The 22,103-nt window shown below is 35.0% G+C and overlaps 1 protein-coding gene across 5 annotated transcripts in view; it reads right to left on the bottom strand.

Moving 5' to 3' along the window:
• Positions 1-897: 897 nt before the first annotated feature.
• The window catches only part of PDS5A (PDS5 cohesin associated factor A), a 132,278-nt gene continuing 111,072 nt past the window's right edge, over positions 898-22,103 (bottom strand). For 2 of the 5 annotated variants that reach the window (XM_060110832.1, XM_060110825.1), the window contains exons 27-34: positions 20,750-20,882; positions 20,077-20,196; positions 17,515-17,577; positions 16,629-16,774; positions 15,269-15,377; positions 10,455-10,807; positions 4,668-4,818; positions 3,446-3,573 (exon numbers count right to left, since the gene is read on the bottom strand). In XM_060110832.1, the coding sequence (XP_059966815.1) occupies positions 3,538-3,573; positions 4,668-4,818; positions 10,455-10,807; positions 15,269-15,377; positions 16,629-16,774; positions 17,515-17,577; positions 20,077-20,196; positions 20,750-20,882 (1,111 nt within the window). In that variant the 3' untranslated portion in view covers positions 3,446-3,537. Of the gene's footprint in view, positions 3,574-4,667; positions 4,819-7,611; positions 9,809-10,454; positions 10,808-15,268; positions 15,378-16,628; positions 16,775-17,514; positions 17,578-20,076; positions 20,197-20,749; positions 20,883-22,103 lie in introns of those variants that run through there. The other 3 variants (XM_060110839.1, XM_060110857.1, XM_060110849.1) reach the window with 3 other exon arrangements.

Below are 22,103 nucleotides of genomic sequence, written 5' to 3'. Positions count from 1 at the left end.
AAAAGGATGCGTGGTCTTTGCTAGAGAAAGGAGTAACTAGAGAAGGAAGGGGAGGAAAGTGCCTTAAGTTGTAATCAGCATTGGTTAAAAAACATTATTTGAGAAATACCCCAAAATTTGAAGTCCTGATCACCAACCAGCCTGTCCCATGTTCCTTAGAAATGGTACTTTGTACATGTTCTTGTTGGACTTTGAAATAGGCACAAGATAAAATAAGTGAAGGTTATTATTACTCTTAAATGGGAATGAAAAGCTGGAGCTCTAGTTTACAGGCTGAGTGTTTATGTATGCTCATTTCCATAGATTTCCACTGTTGCTGGCTTGTAGCACACTTTAAACTTCTTGTAGGCAAAGCCATCATTATTTAGGCACACTGCAAAGCTCATCAGACTGTTGGAGACTTGTTGGTCACCAGTGGTTTCTATTGAGTTACTCGTGAATAAAAGTATCCCAAGTGTGGAATGATAATCCCATTCAGGGTAAAATACATAACCAGTCATGATAGCTTCTCTTACTTCTCATTCTGTTCGTCTCTTATTCCAGATACATATATGTAATCTGTAATCTGTTTGCTCTCTGTGAACTAGTTTTTGAACTAAATGTGCATGTCCAGAATTTGTGATAGATGTATCAATAGATAGTATGAATGGAAGGCCACTTTTAAGTTCTTAAACAATTTCCAAAATTTCCCAAATGTCCATAAGAATTTATCATCTATTATTATGTTCTCCCTCAGTCACTGTAAGCCAGATCAGAGTATGTAGTCAGGAAGTTCGAAGGTGGCATTTAATCCCTTATTTGCAAACTCCAGAATCTAAACAAAATATGCAAAGACATTTTATCAGCTCGTGACATACCAAGGGGGTTCATGAATATTCAGGGTTCCACACTACTATATAATGCTGCATTTCTTGGTTTTATTTGAAACAATGCATATTTTTAGCATTTTATGGTAGGATTTTACACTTGTCATTTACACAAATTACAAGGTTCTCTTCAAGTCTTTAAAAATTTTTTAAAAAAATTCAGCCCATGTGCAGCACAAGAATATGCAAAACTACTTTACATTATACACACTTTTTATCAAAGGAGATACAAAATTCTGGCTTGTAGTTTTAGACAAATACAAGAAGCTTCAAACTAGACACAAAGGGTTAACATTAATTCTCAAATGTAAGTCTGCACTTTGTGTTGTATTTCTCTGAGATGTGAATACCAAATTCCTAAGGGATTTTTACTTTTTCCTTTTTCAAAGGAAAAATGACGTTTCCTTTATTCAAGTCCCTCCCCATCAGCTCAGTCTATCATCCTACTCTCCCATCCTTTAGTGCCAGATACTTGCTTATATTAAAAAATCAGGGGTGGGCCATTTACGTATGTCTGTGGACCAGATCCTTTTAGCTAACTCATTACTCTCTTGCAAAAATCTAAGCAGCCATTAACTGATGGGAATGGTCTGCTACATTATGTTAAATATGACTTCACACTAGGTAATCTAGACAGCTATGATGCTGGGTAATTAGTTAAAAGGAGATAGACGAGAGACAGAAGGCCCTACCAGTGTGCTTTTTATTGGTGGCAAATTGGTTGCCTTTAAGAATCAAGCTGATTCTAAGAGAGCTTCAAAATCTAAACAGAACATGCCCACTGATTGCTTGAGGGACCTCTCTGATGCTTATGCATAGGTACTCTTTTTCAGCATGTCGGAGGCAAGTTTTACACTTCTAAAGGGTTATGAAGAGGCAATAAGGAAGAGTAGAGCTCTTTCTGCCCTTTCAAAGATATTTTCTATCACTGGTATCCACTGTTCCCTAGCCATCATCCAATACTTAAATGTGTATGTATATGCATATTTAAAAGAATTACCCATCTTTCACTCAGTCAGTATACAGCCAACTCTTGATTACCTATGAGAACATAAGTGACATTTACTACCAGAAAATTTCACATTTAACATAATCATCCTTTTTTTTTTTGACACAGCTCACATTCACTGTTTGTTTTACATCTCACGTAGACTACAGCCTGTCAAGACCAAGTTATCACACAAAGGTTTATGCCCTTGAACCCATGACAGGTGTGTGCAAGGACACTGAGCACATTCATGTAGGGCTTGGGGGAAGGGCATAAAGTGGAGAATGGGGGCAGGTGATAACTCTGGGCGTGAGAAAGGACCAATCTCAAGTTCCTCCTGAATTAGCTCTTATGGTATGCCTTCGTTATTTTAATTTTATGATTACTGCAAAATCTAAAACCTGAGGCAGTCACTGTTTTATATAGATAATGGAGAGTTGACTGTAATCATGTTCTTTGTTTCTTTATGACTTTAGCCCTTTTACATAAAAAATTTCACAAGAAAACATAATATAAAAAGATTAAAAAAGACTACCATATGACATCTAGAAGCATTTATTTTATGCAAAAAGCTTAAATATGAATGTGTACACAAAAAGTGCACACATTACCTATGCTGAACAATGCCAAGAAACAATATATTGATGCAACGGTTGTTTTCTAAAATAAACATAAAAACGGAGCCCGGACTGGCAGACAAAAAGCAAAGCACTTATTTTCCAAGAGCACAATGCTGAAAACTGATAGCAATCCTAAACTCCTCCCACTTTCCTTACAAAGCTGCCAGAGTCCAACTATTTTAAAAAATTGACTTTTTTTTTTTTACATCAATAATAAAAATCTGGTGACAGACATTATAAAACCAAATGCTGGACAGTCTTTACTCCTTTAAAATTCCAAATATTCCAACATAATCACAGGAGTAAAAACCACTTTAAAGTGATATGCTTTATGAAACAAAAAACAATATGTACATTTATTGCAAATTATATTAAACTAAAATGGAGGGGAAATCAAAATATGAAGTGATATGAAATCAATAATAATTTTAATTATTTTCTCACTCTGATAAAAATCAGAAAGCAACATTTATAAAATTGCCACCACATCACTTTTCATAGCAGGGAACTGAAATCTGTACATCTCATTTTGCAGAAAAGTAGGCAGGCAGAAAGAATTATACATAAAAGTTTCCAAAAGGAAAAACAAAGAAATATTTAATCTGATCTCTTCTAAAAAATTAATTCAGTAGACTTCTATTTTTTTCTTGTGTAACATGGGAAATTCCTGGCTCTAAAATTGATGAATTCTCACTGTCAGTGTAAGGACATCCTATTAATTTCTTTAAAATAAAGACTGCAGCATGGAAATTAATGGTGTATTATGCTGTTAAACTCCAGATATGCAGGAACTGGAACCAAGTGTTAAGCAATTTGCTTAATTATTGACTTTTCATAAGAAAAGTCTGGGGGGAGGGTAGAACAGAGTTGCTTTTAGCCTCTCTCTCAAGAGTTTCTGCTGTACATTTCCATCAAAGGACTTGTGGTCAAGTGAAAAAAGGAAGTAATAGCTTTTTTCAGTTTTCAAGGCAGAAAGTGTGTTTTGAAGTTAACTTCATTTTCTGTTCAGGGTCATTCTGAATCCAAGTTTTTGCAGAAGCTAGAGCCTGCTTCTGTTTGGCCTTCATTTTCTCCCTTTGCAAATGAATTTTCTTTTTACCTTGGGGATAGGAGTAGAAGAAAGCAATGTTAGAAAAGATATAAACAGGAAAACAAACCATACACAGATTATTTCATTTCTATAGTAATCTAAAATCCGAAAATATTTTTTCATTGTTCATGTGACACTTTAGTTGATTTAGGAATCTTTCCCTAAATTACATAAAAACACAATACCAATGAAGTTTTTATTTTCAACCATTAAGCACTGCTACCCAGTGTCCAATCTGTTTATTACTACAATAAAACACTAAAAGCTATTTGAAGTAATTGTGATTTTTAATTAATACTTTCAAGATTATGTAGTAGAAAATACTAGACATTATGGCAAATGAATTTAAAAGCAGCAAAATAAGTTCTGTTCTTTAGTGTACTAAAAAAAGGAGGAAAATTTAGCTTAATTCTGTTAAGAGAAATGCCCCACTGATCCTATTTCCCTAATAGGGAGGGAAAATTATGACCTCTGGAAGCATGAAGTAGTGGGATAGGGTCTCTTTCTCTTCTCCCCTCACCTACTCCTCTCTGGGAGGAGGAAGAACCTATCTAATGGGTGAGGGGGTGGGGGAAGGAAAAACTGAGCATACTGGGATTTGGTCTTGTCTAGATTTGTTCTCCTTTGCCTCCAAAAGGTATGTTCTGGTCTGCCTGAGGTTGTTCAATTTAGGGGCAAGGCAGTAGTAGTTACCTGGCCTATGTCATTCCACATTTGGGCGGGGGCTGGGGGGGAGCGTGGCTCGTGGGATCTCAGTTCCCCAATCAGGGATCGAACCCAAGCCAGGGCAGTGAAAGCCCAGAATACTAACCACTAGGCCACCAGGGAACTCCCTGTCATTCCACATTTTTCATCAGCCACATCAGTATTAAGATAGTATCTCCTTTTTAACAATTTCAAACTTGGGAGACAAAGATAAGGGGGCTGTTTACTTATATTCCCAAACCCCAACAAAACATATACCTTCTAATAAAGATAACAATGCTAACCAAAAAAAGCTAATAAGTGATTAAGATTCTTACATAGTATTAAATTAATTTGTTATAATAGATAAAATTTAATAATATGATATCAAAGAATCCTCTACAAGCTGCCTGCTGCACCTTCAGGAAGCTTCCCTTTACTAGCTCTGAGTCCTCAGTATCTTCCTGGCTGCTCTCACAGACTTTTAAACGATCCAGATCACTGGAAGAATTTCCTGGACTTGATTCTATGTCCCAAAGTGAATCGCCATCACTTCCGAGCACTTGGCTTCTGAAAAATTTCATATTATTTTGATAAAAATTCACTTGTTACTGAAGAATATTCATATTAAACTAATACACGGTTGTTTAATACATTAGGAAACACACTTAGGGGATACTTTAAGATACAAACCGATGTGATGTGAGGAAACTCTCAATATACAAATGAGCACGGGAAATCGGGAAATCCTTTGCTTAAAAAAAATAGAAATTCCAAGATTCTTGAACACTCCAATATTAAGCATACTAAGCAAAACATATTAATCCAAAGATGGGAAAACTACAGTCTGTTATTCTATAGGTAACTTCCTTAAATTCAGTTTCCCCTTAAGTCCCAAGTTTAAGGACTGTGTCTCCATTGGTGTTTATTGATATTTTTTTTTTCATAGAAGAATTTGGCCTCAAAGATAAATAAAACATACTCAAGAATCAGGAGACCTATAAAAACACATTTTCAATGCAAAATATTTGGAATTGTTTTCCATTTGAATAATAATTCAAAAACAAAGGAAAAGCAAATAAACAACTGAAATGATGATGAATCCTCCATTCCCAAACTCAGGAAGCCAACATTAAGTGTCCAGTTGTTCAGATACTACTTCCCGACTACAGTATACAAATGGCTGATTTTCATAAATTTACAGGGTAAATTCAAGGAATTTTCTGAAAAGAAGTAACAATTCCAAATGTAGCCCAAAATATAAACAGGAACATTTATTGGCGCGTGCACACACGGCGCACACACACACACACACACACACAAACCTCTGATGGAATAGATTTACTGCAAAAATCCAGAGGGATCTAAAAATCCTACGGTTAAGTTTACAAGTTAAAATGTATGAACTCCCAGATTAAGTAAATTCTATGCCAGGAAATTTCTGTACACAGTTTCTGTATTTTGGTAGAATAACATATCTATCCTTGAATTAATAAAGTATGTAAGTAGGAGTCATACTAAAAATTATTATTTACCTAATGTCAGTGAGAGGACCTAGTAAGAGGAATTCTAGAGGGGTGTGCACTTGCTACACATAAGTGGTATGGTATTTAAATGACTGTAGAGGCTACCATTTATCAAGGATCCTACTTTTACAGGGCTGAAGGATTAAGGAGGTTACAAACATAAAGCATCTAGACTGTGGTTGGAATATACTAGGGCCTCAAAAATGGTTTTCACTAATTATTTAATAATAAAGTTGAAATCATACAATATGATGAGCATAAATACCAAGTAATAAAAATGGGCAAGTTTTCTGGAGGTGGTCCTAGTATACAGGGTAGACTGACTGCCTTGAGATCATCTTGTATTCAGACAGATCTACAAAGGAGCACATGGAATAAAGAAGGGAGGGTAATGTCAGGAAAGGCTCTTTTCAGATGTTAACGTACAGACAGTTGTGACCAGCGCAGGAATTGACCATCAGGGAAGTGAGAAAGCAAGCAAGTAAAATGTGTGAAGAATAATGCAAGGTAAAGGAAAAGACAGATGAAGTAGTGTTAGAAAGCAGGGCCACAGAGAAGCACAAGGGTGCTGGGCCTTATTTCTCAAAGGCTTGCATTCAAGCTTAAAATCTGGGGGTAAACTACTTTAGCGCAGTGATCTAGATCCTGCATCTTCCACAATGCAAGGACTCTAGGCTATGCTTCAAGTTGCCAGGGCAATAAGTGAGCTGTTCCTACCATTCTGGGTTCATCCTTAGCTCAGAAATGCGGTGCTTGATGGCTCTCAGCTTTGGCAACCCGGTTTCTTCTTTTACTAATGAGATGGTTCAAAGTGTAATGATAACCTTAACAGGATGATTCAAGGTGTTATATTAGCTCTGTATTCAGAATTGTTCAATCATGTGGCTTTAACCTGTATCTGATCCTCACCAGGTCTCAGGAAAATACAGGTGAGATGTCAAATCAATCATAGGTAAATACCTTCGGTTAATCAAAAGTATGTTTAGAATCTTGTATGAAGGTGAAAGCTATATAGTTTCCCATGAAATAAAAATAAAGCTGGCACCTTCAGGATTTTGACCATTCAACGTTTTCTCCTTAAGTTGAAGGATAGTTACAACAGCTGAGTCACAAACAAGGAACTTTTGTTTTAGTGTGTCTGTCTATTCCATCGCTTGGTGGTTACTATACCTTAAAACATTTCCTTTTACACATTAAGAGAAAAAACACAATAGAGTTGTGAACGTTCATAGTTTAGAGGAGAAACATAACCACAGCTGCCACTGTTAGCAGTATAGTAAAAGGCGATTAATAAGGGACACAGCCTGGATTCAAAACCCTGTTCTGTGTAGCACTGGCCAGGTGGCCTGAGAAAGTAATTTTTTCAGGTCTAACCCCCTTATCTCTAACATAGGGTTGTACTTGCTTCATAATGATTGTTGGCAAGGCAAATATACATTCAACAACCTTTCCTTATTATCACTATTATTTCTACCAATATATATGCCAAGCACCATTGCAAATACCCCATACATTATTCTACCTAATATTCACCATGGTCTTTCAATGTTCTTATAGCATTAGGTGCTTCACTTAAGTTTTACACTTGAATTCAAGAACATCTGATCTCTCTTGGTTTTTTCCCTCTCTGAAGCTAAAATACTTTAGCTTTTGTTCGCATGAACTCTGAAATAGGTTAAAAAGATGACTATAGTTGTTTGGTTTAACCTACGATTATTTTAAATAAACTAGCTTCTTATGTAATAATTATAAATAATAAACTATATGCAAAGATTTTCCATTTCATGGAAACTACCACATATATTAACTACATTAGCTATTTAAAATATGGAAGTAAATATTTTCAAAGCATCCTCTGTTAAACTAGTTTTGTGTGCAGGTATAGTTCCTGTAGAATTAAGACTTCATTTTACCTTAAAGTACAATATAGTGTGGACTCCAGAGTGATGCTGCCTGGTTTTAATGCTGCCTCCACTATTTATATAAGCAAAGGGACCAAAAACTACATGGACTCTCTATTCCTGGTTCTCTCCTCTTTATAAACTGGGGATAATGATAGTACTTACCCATGTAGAGATGTTTTAAGCATTTAATAGGTTAACAAAGAGCTTAGAATTGAGCCTGGCTCATAATAAGCATTATATTAGTGTTAGCTATTATTAATCTTATGTAGCAATTTTTAAAGTGAAATAAAATATATGTAACATAAATCACTGCCATTCATCTCTAGAATATTTTCATCTTCCAAACTGAAACTCTGTACCCATTAAATAGTAATGCCTATTCTCTCCTCCCGCTCTCCCTGGCAACTACCTCATTCTGTCTCTACGAATTTGATTACTCTCGTATCTCAGAGAAGTGGAGTCATACAGACCCCTTTGGGGTCTGGCTTATTTCACTTAGCATAATGTCCTTAAGGCCCATCCATATTGTGGCATAAGTCAGAATTTCATTGTTTTACATAGTAATAAAAAATAATTCTTATACTTTTATCAATCAGTAGACCTAAAGTGAAAGTTTTCTGCTCTATTCTGGAATTGATAAGCTGGAGAAATATATTCTTTGAGGGCGAGAACCTATCCATTTTGGATACTTTTGTACTGCCAACATCCAGCACAATGCTGGCAGTTTAATCTGTCCGTATTTGTTAGAAGAACAAATGAGAAGTATAAGGAACAATACTCATGTGCCTATAATGCATTCAATCCTATGCAAGAGGCTATCATGAGTAATACAGAGTTTCTGGAGTAAGTAAGGTTTCCAAGCCGAAGTCATCATGCTAGAATTTAAGGGCAGAGTTGTATATTAGATTCAGGAAAGAATGAAAAGGACAAAAGGAAGCTTGGCAGAAAGTTTCAGAATGTTGTTCTATGTTTTGTTAGCCACGAATTAGTAGTCAATAATTCAACCAGAAGTTTCTGAAATATGTGCGCAAAATCTTTGATCTGTTTTACTGAAGTACAGTGTTATCATGAACACCAAATTTAACCATCTAACTTCACTGAGAATATAAAACCATCAAAAGAATTCTGTATTTTGGATAACACATTGCCCAACTGATCTACTAACTGGCATACTTAAGACTTCTCAGGTGTCTTTTCACTCTTAAAAAAGATGTTTTAAGAGTTTTAAAAAGGCCCAAGGCCATTTTTAATCAAGACCAGTCTCTGGCATGTAAGCCATTTTTGTTGGTTTGTTTAATGCTTTTGGGGCAAATGGTGTAACTAAAAGCAGAGCAATGGGTTTTACAATGCTCAATTTCAGAGACAAGGTTGGCTGCTACTGAAAACGTTTTCAGGGTCCAAGTAAGTGCCTGCATATTTTGGTTAGATGGCAAAAGGACAGCACATGAGAGGTAAGGTCAGGTGGCTCAGGTGGCCTGGGTGTGATGATCAGTACTATTTTATGTGGGTGAGGAATGGCTAGAATTCTAGAAACCCTTAAGAGAAGTCTGGCAGTCTCCAACGAAATTTGTTCAGCTTTTGTATAACTAAAAATATATTAAGAGGTAAAGCAACTAGAATTCAAAACAATGGTTAAAATAATTACTGAGCATTTAGTCTGTAAAAGGCATTTTGTTAAGTGCTTTATATTTAATGACCATTTAATTCTTGGAACAGTCCTTTGAGGAAGGTATTATCATACTGCCTTAATGATGAAGAAAAGGAGGCCGAGGTTAAGTATGTTGTTCTAGGTCAAAGGTCCAGGTTTGAGGAGAAAAATAATAAATTTGCCCCCAATACTGGCTTTCCTTACTACACTTTTAGTCCATGAAAGTAGAAGTGACTAAGTAGAAGAAACACCCATTACTTAGTCAGGTATGGCCCTGAATCAGCTGCCATGAGATGTTGAAAAAGGTACTCAGAGACACTTAAAATGTAAGAAAATTTAGTAGCCTCAAACTTCCAAATTTCAAAAATGGTAATTTTAAAAAATGTACTTACAAACACATATGCCTTAGCAACACTGTACTTTATAAAAATATTGAAGCAGGATGGTGACGGTGTCCTGACATGATCAGAGCTGGTTCTTTCCTAGAAGGAACTCAGAATCTTACAATCTAATTCAGGGGGGAGATGAAGTAGGTATAGGTATATAAGGAAAAAGAAGCAGTGTAGAGCTAAGTTCTAATTGTAGACCAAGTAAGGAGCCAACTTCTAGATCTCCAATTGGGGCACCACTGTTACAGTGTGGAAAATCTGAAATCCCAACACAAACATGATCAAAGATGAGTAGCTGTGAGGTTATTCCCATTGGGGAGGGTGGGGGAGAGGTAAGTTGCTGACTTATATTAAAATTTACTGTAACAAGTGGAATTAAGGAGCATGCCATGACATCTATCTATTCCACTCTGGGATCTCTGTATCAAAAAGGTAGCCGTTTATATTTAGAAAACCCCATGCAACTATGTGAGGGAGACCAAGACAATGTTATTCTTGCTAATAAATAGAAACATCAAAAACCATATCCTAATTAAAAATTAACCAAAGAAAAAAAGGAGATCTCTCTTCCAATTGTTGTCCTGAAAGTTATGAGATAAAAGCAAATGCCACCATAACTTACTCAGGAAAACCAGGGGCAGTTTTCACTCCCAAATGCCTAGGTGTTTGGGGGTGACTGGCAACTAGGATTAAAACAAGATGTCTAAATTCAAAGTTCAGAAAGAGTGGTGTACGTTACCTTTGTAAGTCAATTTGTCTCTCTGCTGGTGCTGCCTTTTTGGCTATGTCTTGCAGTTTGGGTGCTTTGGCATTACCTGCTTCCAAACCTCCAGGGCTTTCCTGATTGACTGCAGCTCTCTTTCTTCCCTTGCTAAGAGGTTTATTTATATCATCATTTCTGGTTGCATTGCCCTGAGATTCAGACTTGGGTCGACGTCCTCTCCTGGGTTTTGAAGGGGCAGGTGGTCCTGATTCATCTACTTTCTCATCTGTTTTTTGTTGGATATTCTCTGCACCAGCTGCTGTTACTGTTCTTTTCTTTCCTCGGTCACTGCTGATGTTGCCCTGGGCAGCCTGATCAGAATTAATCTCCTAAAAGAGCAGAAAACAATTCTATTAACATAATTCCTTAAATATCACTGATCTATACTAGAAAGAAGCATTCTGCAAGTATTTTAAGAGTTGGAATTCCAGGGCTTCTGATTAACTTCTAATTAACTGTTACATCCCATGAAGAATGTAAACTCCTCAAGGGTAAGGACTGAATGAGGTGCCTACCATAGTGCTTGGCATATATAATATACTCAATACATGCTTACTAAAGTGCATAGGCAGTTATATAAGAGAAAACCTACTCAGTTTTGCTTTCACAGCCATTTTAAATGAAAAGGTCCTTTTTATTGTGGTATGCTCTTAATGTATCACTTTTTAAAAGAGGGGGGGATGTTTTCATAATTCAGTGTTATTTTCTTTCTCTATGATGCATCTACCTATAATCTTTGTAGTTCTGTGACACAAAGTTCTTTAATATCTCACTCCACTCATTCATTCTAACTTCTGTCTCTTCTTTTTTTTTTAAGATGTTGGGGGTAGGAGTTTATTAATTTATGTTTGCTGTGTTGGGTCTTCGTTTCTGTGCGAGGGCTTTCTCCAGTTGTGGCAAGCGGGGGCCACTCTTCATCGCGGTGTGCGGGCCTCTCACTATCGCGGCCTCTCTTGTTGCGGAGCACAGGCTCCAGACGCACAGGCTCAGTAGTTGTGGCTCACGGGCCTAGTTGCTCCGCGGCATGTGGGATCCTCCCAGCCCAGGGCTCGAACCCGTGTCCCCTGCATTAGCAGGCAGATTCTCAACCACTGCGCCACCAGGGAAGCCCCCTGTCTCTTCTTTATCCATCATTAACCTTCTGCTTTTTTCAGAACATTCTCTTTTTTCTGAACATTCTCTTTTTTCCTCTTTGTTTGGCATATATATTACATATTGTCATCTAAAATGTTCAAAATAGTAAAATTCCATTTTAATATGAGACATAATGGACATTAGGGGGAATAATAGTTTTCAGAATGAAAGTGACCTTTATATGTATGATATTTAGGAGTCAATTATAATAATTTTAATTGATTCAAGGGAAACAAAGGAACACTATCCTTACCCAAAAAATGAGACTTTATCTTTTCAATTAGTTAACTAATTAATTTGCATTTCCCAAAAAAATGTTTTCAATGACCAGGGAAACACATATAAGTCTTTCATGTTTCAAGAAAATTTACTTAAATGAAAACTCATGAAAGTAGTATCTTAAGTTAGAAAATCCACAAATCAGTGTTTCACGTTGAGGATTAACAAAGTAAACCCTATTTTAAGAGACAGTATCAGAGCCTTTAACATGGGCAGCTAGACTTAAATCCATCCTTCCAGGATGATGAGCTAATGAGAATGACGACTCCTACTTCTTTCACCCTCTTGGGATGTGGAGAGTCGTGTTACGAAAATCATCATGAGGGAACAAGAGTAAGGTGGTCCACAGGATTTAAACTGCAAAACAATACAAAATAGATCAGAGAAAAGATATGCGAAGGCACCCTGGAGAAAGATGGAGATTCCTGGGCAAAATAAGGGTCAATAAAAAAACTAAGTGTGGTTAAACTTGAAGTAGAAACCATTCAACTGAATGCCTGTTAGGTGCAGTGGCTGCTGGGCATAGACTGGGGAACAAAACTGTTATTTTTCCTGTCCTCAAACAGATTAGCATAGTAGGTGACTAATTTTTTAAAGAGTAAACAAACATTTAAGTACAGATTAACCTAAATGCTAAGAGATTAAAGAAAAGGGCATTCAGAAAAAACAAAAAAACAGAGGAAGCATCAATTTCTCATTGGTTCTTCTGGGGAATATTAATTAAACAGTATCAAAGCAGGACTTATCACATGAAAAGTGAAGTATTTTAGACAGATGGAAGAGGCAGCATGAAGTACCCGAAGAAGGAAAGAGCTTGGAAGATTTAAGGAACTTGAAGTGATGTGAGACCGGTATAAGGTAGGAGAAGCTGGCATGGGCCAGATCATGAATGCCTTATGGGACATTTAAGAAATCTGATTTTATTCTAAGTGCTAATAAAAGTCATTGATGGACTTTAAACAGAGGACAAACACAATCCAAATTATATTTTAAAAAGATCACACTGGCTGCTATATTTGGTGATGAGATTGGAAGGGAGCAAGAATGTTAACAAGAAGGTAAAACTACTATAGTATCAGAGGTTGAGTTAGGGAGTTCCCTGGTGGCCTAGTGGTTAGGATTCCAGGTTTTCACTACCATGGCCTGGGTTCAATCCCTGGTCGGCGAATTTCCTGCAAGGTGCATGGCATGGCCCCCCCCAAAAAAAAAAAGTTGAGTTAAACAAGAAAAAGATAATTTAAAAACGGGCAAATATGAACAGGCAGTTCACACAAGAGTACATCCAAATGGTCAACAAAAATACTGATCATCAGAGAAATATAAATTAAAACAATAGTGGGGCATTAGTTTTGATACTTTAAACTGAGGAAAATTCAGAAGAACTATAAAACCTGTTGTTAGTGGGTATATAGAGAAAAAAGTACCCTGCTGGTAGAAATGTCAAGTGTTCTAATTTTCGAAGAAAACAATATGGAAATATCTAAAATCTCTAGTATATTTACTCCTTGACCTAGCATTCCCACTACTAGAACTTACTAGCCCCTAGAAATAAAATCACCAGTAAATTTAATGTAACACTGTAGTGACAAAGAACAGGGAAAGGAAGTATTTATGTGTATACAAACATGAAAATGATAACACTGTAGAGAAAAAACTGAACACACAGATAAGGCTGTTTAAAAGGGGAAAAAAAGACTATTAAAAGTCATGCATATGATCATATTTACACATTTATGAACATTATGTATATGTGCATATGTATAAAGAACTCATGCAAAAGCCAAATGAAGAGGAAATCAGTTGTCAGCTGTAGGCATGAAGAAATAGAAGACTCTAAAGGGCAACACTGGTGGTACTGCCTGCCTGCTCCACGGAATGTTAATGTGTTATTCCTTTAACCACCTCCCTTATTCATTCTTCATATTACCATTTGATTTTGCTCACAGAGTAAATAATAGGAGAAAATGTTCTGATTTGTAAACATGTATATACAATTTGCTGGATAATTTTTATATACATAACTAATAAATTGGTTTATGCATCAATCTCTTTGAGAAATTGGTTACCAAGAAACACTCTCTTAGATCTTTATCTTCTTTTAGTACAACAAGATACTGTTTTGAGCCTGCAAGACTGAGAACCAGACCCTGGAAAGAAATGATCATATCAACTTATGGGAGATCTGACAGGGAAGCTATCAGGCTTTTGTCAAAATACAACCCCTGTCTCTTCAGGCAACAGTGAATCTGTTAAAACATTCTCTGGAAGGTATGAAAATGTTAAAACAGTGTTTGGAACAATATAATATTACAGATTAATCAAAGTAATATTTTGGCCCCTGAGAAATTAGAATTTAAATGTCCAATTTATCTTCTATACAATTCTACAGCAGAGGTTGAAAAGGTTATAGATAGATGTTTGTACTAGATAAACATTTGCATCCCTGTACCACCTCTTAATACATATTATAAGCATGTTTTAAGTATCTGTGGCAATATGCATATCTGCATCTAAGCATGATTATGTTCAATGTTTAATTCTATAGAAGGATCCCACAATATCTAAATCTACTGGTTTCTGAATTCTAAGAGTTTTGAAAGTGAGAGGTTCCCTGTTACCTGAATTTACTGACATACTGAAGTTCAGATAGCAAACAGCAAGAGTATGGATAGTCAGACTGACCTAAAAAATGTATCCTTACCTATTCAGTTTGAATTCAGATAATGAGTTTGGATAGGAAAAGTTCAGCTACTGTGGAATAACTGTATAGTCCCATATTTTATGTACCTGAGGATAACTCCTAAAACATTTGATAATACCATAAATATATGGGGGGTAAAAAAAAGTATGTCAAGAACATGATTCTATAGAAAAAGAAATAATAGTATTAGGTCATTCTTACTGAGGAAAGTTATCCTCCTACCAATGTTATACTCCTTTCTGTCCTGCCAAAAAATTGTTAAGAATATCGGGGGCCACAGTTAAAAGATACACCATCCAAGAGTGCAGCTGTTAAATAAAAACTCAAATATATTTTAAAAGGTCAGCTCATTAAGTTTAACTTAAAACAACAACAACAGAAACAGAGTGTTGATCCCTGGTGGGAGTCAATAAAGTTTTGAAAACAAGATCTCAAAACACTTCAGTTCCTATTCTTTCAAGGTATTGGGAGAAGTAGGGTGGGAGAAGGTGACCACACAAACTCTGGTAAATGAAGAGAGTGGACATAGACAGAATCACTTCTGTAGAGTGGAAGCCCGGTAAGTATAGCAGGGGGTGGTGGTATTAATGGGTAGACCGTGGGTTTCTTACCCCATCATAAAATTGTAATAAGAATCTCCATGGGAAAAACCCACTTGTTAAGTCTTAAAATTTACCTTATTCTTTACTGGGTCAATATTCTTTACAGGTGTCACAGAAATAATTCTCACAGGGTTCTCTTCATTTTCACTAACTCCAGTTTCTGCTGCCTCTGAACTCTGTTCCCTGTTGAAGAGAAATAAACCAAAGCTTCTTTATTTCACCACATGAATAGAAGTGTACTCTCTCACTATACCAATAAGGAAAGAGGCTTAGGCTGATTTAGAAGCCTGGCCAAGTGAAGTAACATTAACAAGACTCAGATCTTCTGTGGTTACAGACTACTGCTCTACTATATCAAGTTTTGGATTTCCATCTTACCTTACTAATGTAAGACAGAAATGACTACCTAAAACCACCAGACAGAAAGCTTAGTTGACAAGCAACAAACAACAGAACTATTCTATAAGCCTATCTGTTGGGGGTGGAATACCCTAAAACAAAGCAAAAATACAACAGATGAGCGTAGAGTATAGTTTTCTCCAGTCTGTGTTGTTAATGCTCTGCAAGGGAAGGGGCTGCAAGAAGAGGCCATAGGGGAGGTGTCTGACCCCACTATCTATGTAAACCACAGGCGTTCCACGTTAATTTTTTTATATTTTGGGATTCTACTGCTAAAAATGTGTTTAAAACACCACCACTGAATTTATGCTTAAAATTTCATGAATTAGAATAAAATCTTTAAAAGCCTCAATATTTAGTGTTGGTAAGAGTAGGGTCAGATGAAAATTTTTATGCAGTAGCTAAGACAGTAAACACTTGACATGTTAAACATGTTATCTTTTTAAAAAATATTTATTTATCTGGCTGTGTCAGGTCTTAGTTGTGACATGCAGGATCTTTGTTGTGGCATGCGAACTTAGTTGTGGCATGTGGATCTATTTCCTTGACAAGGGATCGAACCTGGGCCCCCTACATTGGGGGCGCAGAGTCTTAGCCACTGGACCACCAGGGAAGTCCCAAACATGGAATCTTTAATAAGTGGAAAATGTTATTAACAATGTTATCTCTACTCATGCTATACTAATCTTGAGTTAAAAATTAAAAAGCATGTAAATTAAATTTATTTAAAGAGTTACATTTTCAGTTCTCCTAAGTGTTAAACACAGACACACGCTTTCATGTAAATTAGTTTTAGTATATTACTAATTCTTACGTTTTTCCATTTAACTTTTCTACACATTTAGAATGCTAAACAGTTTCAAAATGTGTAGTACACTCTCAATTTCCATCATTATACTAAAATTTAGCACTACTGTTTTTTACTAAGATGTTTCCTAAAGTCCATTTTTGTGATACAGTGCTTTAAGAAAAGAAACTGAAAGATGAACCAAGTAGTGAGTGATAGTAACAAAAACAATTGGAGAAAAAAATTGCCTTGATCGATTGCCGGTGGAAGGGTTCAGCTCTGAATTTACATTAATATTGCTTCCAGTCTCAGCTCCAGTGCTTCTAACATATGGTTTCCTTCCCGTTGCTGATAAAGGCTTGTTTACCGCACCTAGTACTCCAGCAGGTTTTGGCTAAAAATTACATATATGCATGTTATTTTATACCTTACTGAAAGGAATACATACAAATTTAGACACATGTAAGGGATACTGTTCCGCTTACGGCCAGGAATTGTTGTTCCTTTGGAAAGTTAAATCCTAAATTTATTAGAAATGATAATTCTGTAAAACAATATCTAAACATAATTACAAATCAAAAGCATTACCTCTATTTAAAACTAACTATGCAATATTTAATTATTCCTATTGCTCAATCAAAATAAAAAGTGTCCCTAAAACATAGTGAAATACGTAATAATTAAGACATAATAAAATATCTTACAAGTAAATTACTGAGTATATATAATAATAGTTTAGACACTGTTTATCAAATATTAAATTTCCCTTTGCTCTTTTAGATGTCATATTACCTTTACAGAATATAAACTGTCTAACTTATTAGTACTTTAAAATTATCTTTATCTTACACATCTAAATATATTATACCATTTTTCAGGGAAATCTGCTTTGTGAATTCTAAATAACTTGAAGCCTTTCAGTACTGGTGAGAACACATGGTTGTAATTCTAAAGTGGTTTATGGCAAAAAAAAAAAGCCTGAGAGAACAAATGCTTTAGATGCTATAATCCACAACATGATCCCTAAGAATCAGGAACTATAAAATCCGAGGGACATTTAAAGGTTATTTCTAAGAATAGCATAAGTAATATGCACATGAGATAAAGATTCCCCAATTATCTAGTACATAATACCTTTCCTGTTAACAGAAGTACTCTTGTCTCTTCTGAAATGTAACTCTTGTCATTACAGAAGTCCTATCAAAAAAACAAACAAACAAAAGTGAACATATTTTTTTGTCCATACAAGACTTTTCAAGGCATTTTGCTTTACAATAACAGTTTCATTTGAGCTAAGAAACATATCAAACCATCAAAGCATATTTCATGAACCATACCATAAGTCTAGTTTTAAAATTAACTCAGTGACACACAAGGCTTAGTCAAATGTCAGATATAAATTACTTAAATCACATTTTTTTTTTGGCAGCGCCACGTGGCTTGCAGGAGCCTAGTTCCCTGACCAGGAATTGAATCCAGGCCATAGTCAGTGAAAGCACGGAGTCCTAACCACTGGAATGCCAGGGAATTCCCTTAAATCACATTTTAAATAAAACACACTTCTATTCTTTCATATGGTTCAGGGCAAACAGTCTCCAGTTTATTCAATGAACTATGTTCTCCACTCTATTATAAAATTTACTTTTTAAAAAAATTTATTTGGCCACACCACGTGGCACACGGGATCTTAGTTCCCCGACCAGGGGCTGAAGCCACGCCTCCTGCAGTGGAAGCATGGAGTCTTAAGCTCTGGACTGCCAGGGAAGTCCCTAAAATTTACTTCTTTGGGGCTCCCAAAGCATCCAGAATGGTACTATGCATATATCAGGCACTTAATATTCACTAAAAGAACCCCACACAGAATCTCAAGAAAATTATCCTTAGTGAAAAAAAATCTGTTACTTTAATTAAAAATGTTTTGTTTCCTAGAACCATAAGTAGACTGTCCAAATCATAAAGGTAAATACACCATCAAAATCTAATTTAGTCAATTATAATGTTATTTGGCTGCAGTGATATTAACCAGTTAATAAATGAATTAAACCAAATGTGGACACTGATGATACTTTTGAAAGTTGTATCTGTAAGAGTTCAATTTGATCCTATGGTGCCTCTATCTGTTAATTATCCTGGGAATAGCACACGAGTAAACCACAATGGTCTCACGGAAGCAAAATGACTTACTACCATCTGGAAGTTCATTAATTTTTAAGTAATAGCACTTAAAAAATTATTTTTCTTTTATTAAGTTTACCTTCACACTAGTGTCACAGAAAAGAACAGAGGCCTTAAATGTCCCTATGAAAAGAAATAACGCTTTTGACATGTGTTCTAGGCAAGGCTGGATCTTTCTTTTCTTCCCCACAAAGGCTTTTATGTAGCTAAAATAAATGTTACATGAAGATATACTATAGCTTCACTAAGCTCACTATCTTAATATGCCTAGTTTTCTTCTGTCTGAATTTATACCATATTAAAAGCAACATATTAGAAAAGGAAGTGAGGAAAGCTGATCATTTAAAACAGAAAAAAACCAAAATTATTATTAAGAAGGCTAAAGACATTCTAAGTTTCATATCAAAACAAAAAACAGTTAGAATTAGGTGTAGTGACAAACAGCAATTTAAATTCTTGATGATGTATGAAGATCCTATTTGGGTACTATTCCAGTCACGATAGCCCTGGGTCAACAATAACGTAAATTTAAATTCAAGAGCTCACTCAGGAGTATTTATAAAGACCAGTAAATTCAATTAGAACAGAAGTAACTTTGCAATCCTTATTATTCCTATCAAAACCAGGCAGAGTAAATTCTGAGTACTAAATCAAAGTCTGATTAAAATTTTTGTTGAAAATTTTAAATGCCTTATTTTTTCCAATTAAAAATATTAAGGATATTATTTTAAACAAAGCACAGGAAAGTTAAACTTTAAAATACCACCTTAAAGTGGGTAATAAATAAAAGGCATTCTTTTTGAAAAAGTTCCTTAATCCAAATTAGCTGGAAAAACTTAAAGAGCTTTAGTTAGCTGAAAAATTTACTTACATGGAAAACTTCATTTTCTGACAGCAGAATAAATGTACTATTTATTATTAATACCATTTATTAAATGCTTTGTGACAAACTCTTAGAAACCTAGGTATATTAGTAATTGTGCATGGGTATTATCATCTGCATTTTAGAGGTGAAGACATTGAGGCTTAGAAGAGTTAACATGTGTAAGGTCCCTCAAATTAGAAATGGTTGATTCGAATCCAGGTCTCTCAATTGCCAAGACCAATTCCACTCATTCTAACATTTTATTTCATATATTTTATTTCATATATAGATGTATATATATTTATACTCTACCAAATATTTTGCTTACTTCTTTTCTGAAAAAATACTAACAGTGTTTTAATGAGATGAAAACAATTTAAGAAATTTGAAAATTCCTCTTACATATTAGAAATATCCAGAAGGAATAGCTCACATAGGAACACCACCACCAAGCTTGATTTGTATTCTCTACTCTGTAAGGTGAGAATGATATTTTTCAGGCTTTGGAAGACAATCTCCCATTTCTTGATAAACTCACAGAGGTATTTTTTTTTTTACACTCTGTAGTCAAGACAGTCCAATACTTGCCACTAGGGTTGATAGTAACAAATTTAAATAGGTTTAGTATGGTAGAAAAATGAAGGGAAGAAAATTACCTTTTCAGGTTGTGTAAAAAATTTCATTGGAAGGACTGGATCCTTTGGTGAATCTGCATTGCACAAAGCACTTTTACTATTTATAACACACAGGGCCACATCACACACTGTATAAAGTTTCTAGGGAGGAAAAAAAAAATCACATATACCTTTCAGTAGTGAAAAATAACCACAAGTACCACCAATTCTAACCAATATATAAAATCAAATCAAAACAATAATATGGGGTTATTATTTATTCCTTGAACATTCTGCATTTGTATTTCTTCTTATGTAGCCTCCTAGTAAACAACAACAAAAAAGACCCCTTCATCTTAATTTAACATGAATGCCAAGTATATGTTAAAACAATAAACCAAACTAAAGGAAACATACAAAAAGAATATCTACTTGTCTGTAACTCTTACTAAAAGTTCTTAAGACAGCATAGTTGTAAATTTTACTAGTTCTTATTCCTGTGCTCTGTAGAAGTTTTAATATCTTTTTCAAAGTAATAAATGTTTTTCAAATAGAATTCAATTTAATGAAATAAAGTAAAAACTAAGTATATATTTTTAATAAACGTTCTATAATATATTTTGTTATGTAATAGTTAGGAAAAACAAGTGGGACAAGGGTCATAATATTTTTTCCTGTAATATCTTAATACCCACTGGCCTAATATATATCTTACTTCATTTGTCTTGGATTCATCTGGAGACTGGGCATCTTTTGTTAGCTTGATGTTCTCTGCCATCTTTTTCATAAAGGCATGGCTGTTATTTTCATTCTTTGTCATTAAAACTTCAAGCATGAACCATAGGCACCTAAATGACAAACATATTCACTTAGTAAAGAGACTGATTGTAGGTGCTTTTGCTTAAGGGATTTAATAGCTTACTGGGAAGTTCTGTTGTCTGAATATAATAAGAGTACAATACAGAGAAAACTCTAATGATTAATAGAAATACCCTGTTAATAATATGCAATTCAAACAGAATCATATCACAAATAACAAATATGAACACATAGCTTAATATGAGAAAGCCTGACAGTTTCATGAGGCACACAGAGATTCATTCTATAGGTATTTAATAAACATTTAGATGATATAACGTGTATTAATATCCAGCAATGATAAGCAAACCAGCATACAGCACAGTCTTGCCACTTTGACTATCTGCAAGCTATGGAGAAGATCTAAGATTTGTATGTAATTCTACTGTGACATAACTCTGAATTTCACATTCTATGAGGCTGGTGTGCATAGTAAACAGTAATTCAGCTAAATAGTCACATCTCAAACCATTTTTGCTGTTTTCTACTTGTTACTTTATATTCATTTAATACATAAAGTGTCTGAAGGTGACACCTGAATTTCTAAGTAAAAATGAATCCCAAATCAGGATGAACATTAGAATCACTTGGGGAGCTTACATCGACAAATCTAGGATCAAAGCCTATTACTAAGTTCCCATGATGATTCTCAGGCAGCCACCATGGACTTACTGTTTTACTACATCAACAGGAGAGAAAAAACATTTGATGATAATCTATGTATACTTCTTTGGCTATAGTATATGTAGATGTCTTAAGAGACTACTGTAAGGGGGAAATAGATTAATGTAGTTTGTTTTTAGTAGACTTGTCTTATAAGAAATACTAAACTCAGTCCTTTGGGCTGAAACGAAAAAACAATAGACAGTAACTTGAAGCTGTAAGAAATAAAGAACACTGGTAAAGGTAATCACATAGATAATATAAAGCCAGCATTACTGAACTTCTGATTTTTAACTCCTTTTTAAATATATGACTTAAAAGGAAAATGCATAAAATAATAATCATATATATGTATAATATAAAACAATGTATAAAGATATAATTTTATCAAAAGGGAGTGGAATAAAGTTGTATAAAAGCAGACTATCTCTATACTCATGAAACTAAGTTGCTATTATTCTAACTAGGCTGTTACAACTTTAAGATGTTAAGTGTAATCATTAAGAAAATAACTAAAAAATATACACAAAAGAAAGTAATCAAAAAGG

The sequence above is a fragment of the Mesoplodon densirostris genome, chromosome 1, assembly GCF_025265405.1.
Source record: "Mesoplodon densirostris isolate mMesDen1 chromosome 1, mMesDen1 primary haplotype, whole genome shotgun sequence".
NCBI lineage: Eukaryota > Metazoa > Chordata > Mammalia > Artiodactyla > Ziphiidae > Mesoplodon > Mesoplodon densirostris.
Note: the sequence above shows the minus strand (reverse complement) of the source record. Positions and strands in the feature narration are given on the sequence as shown.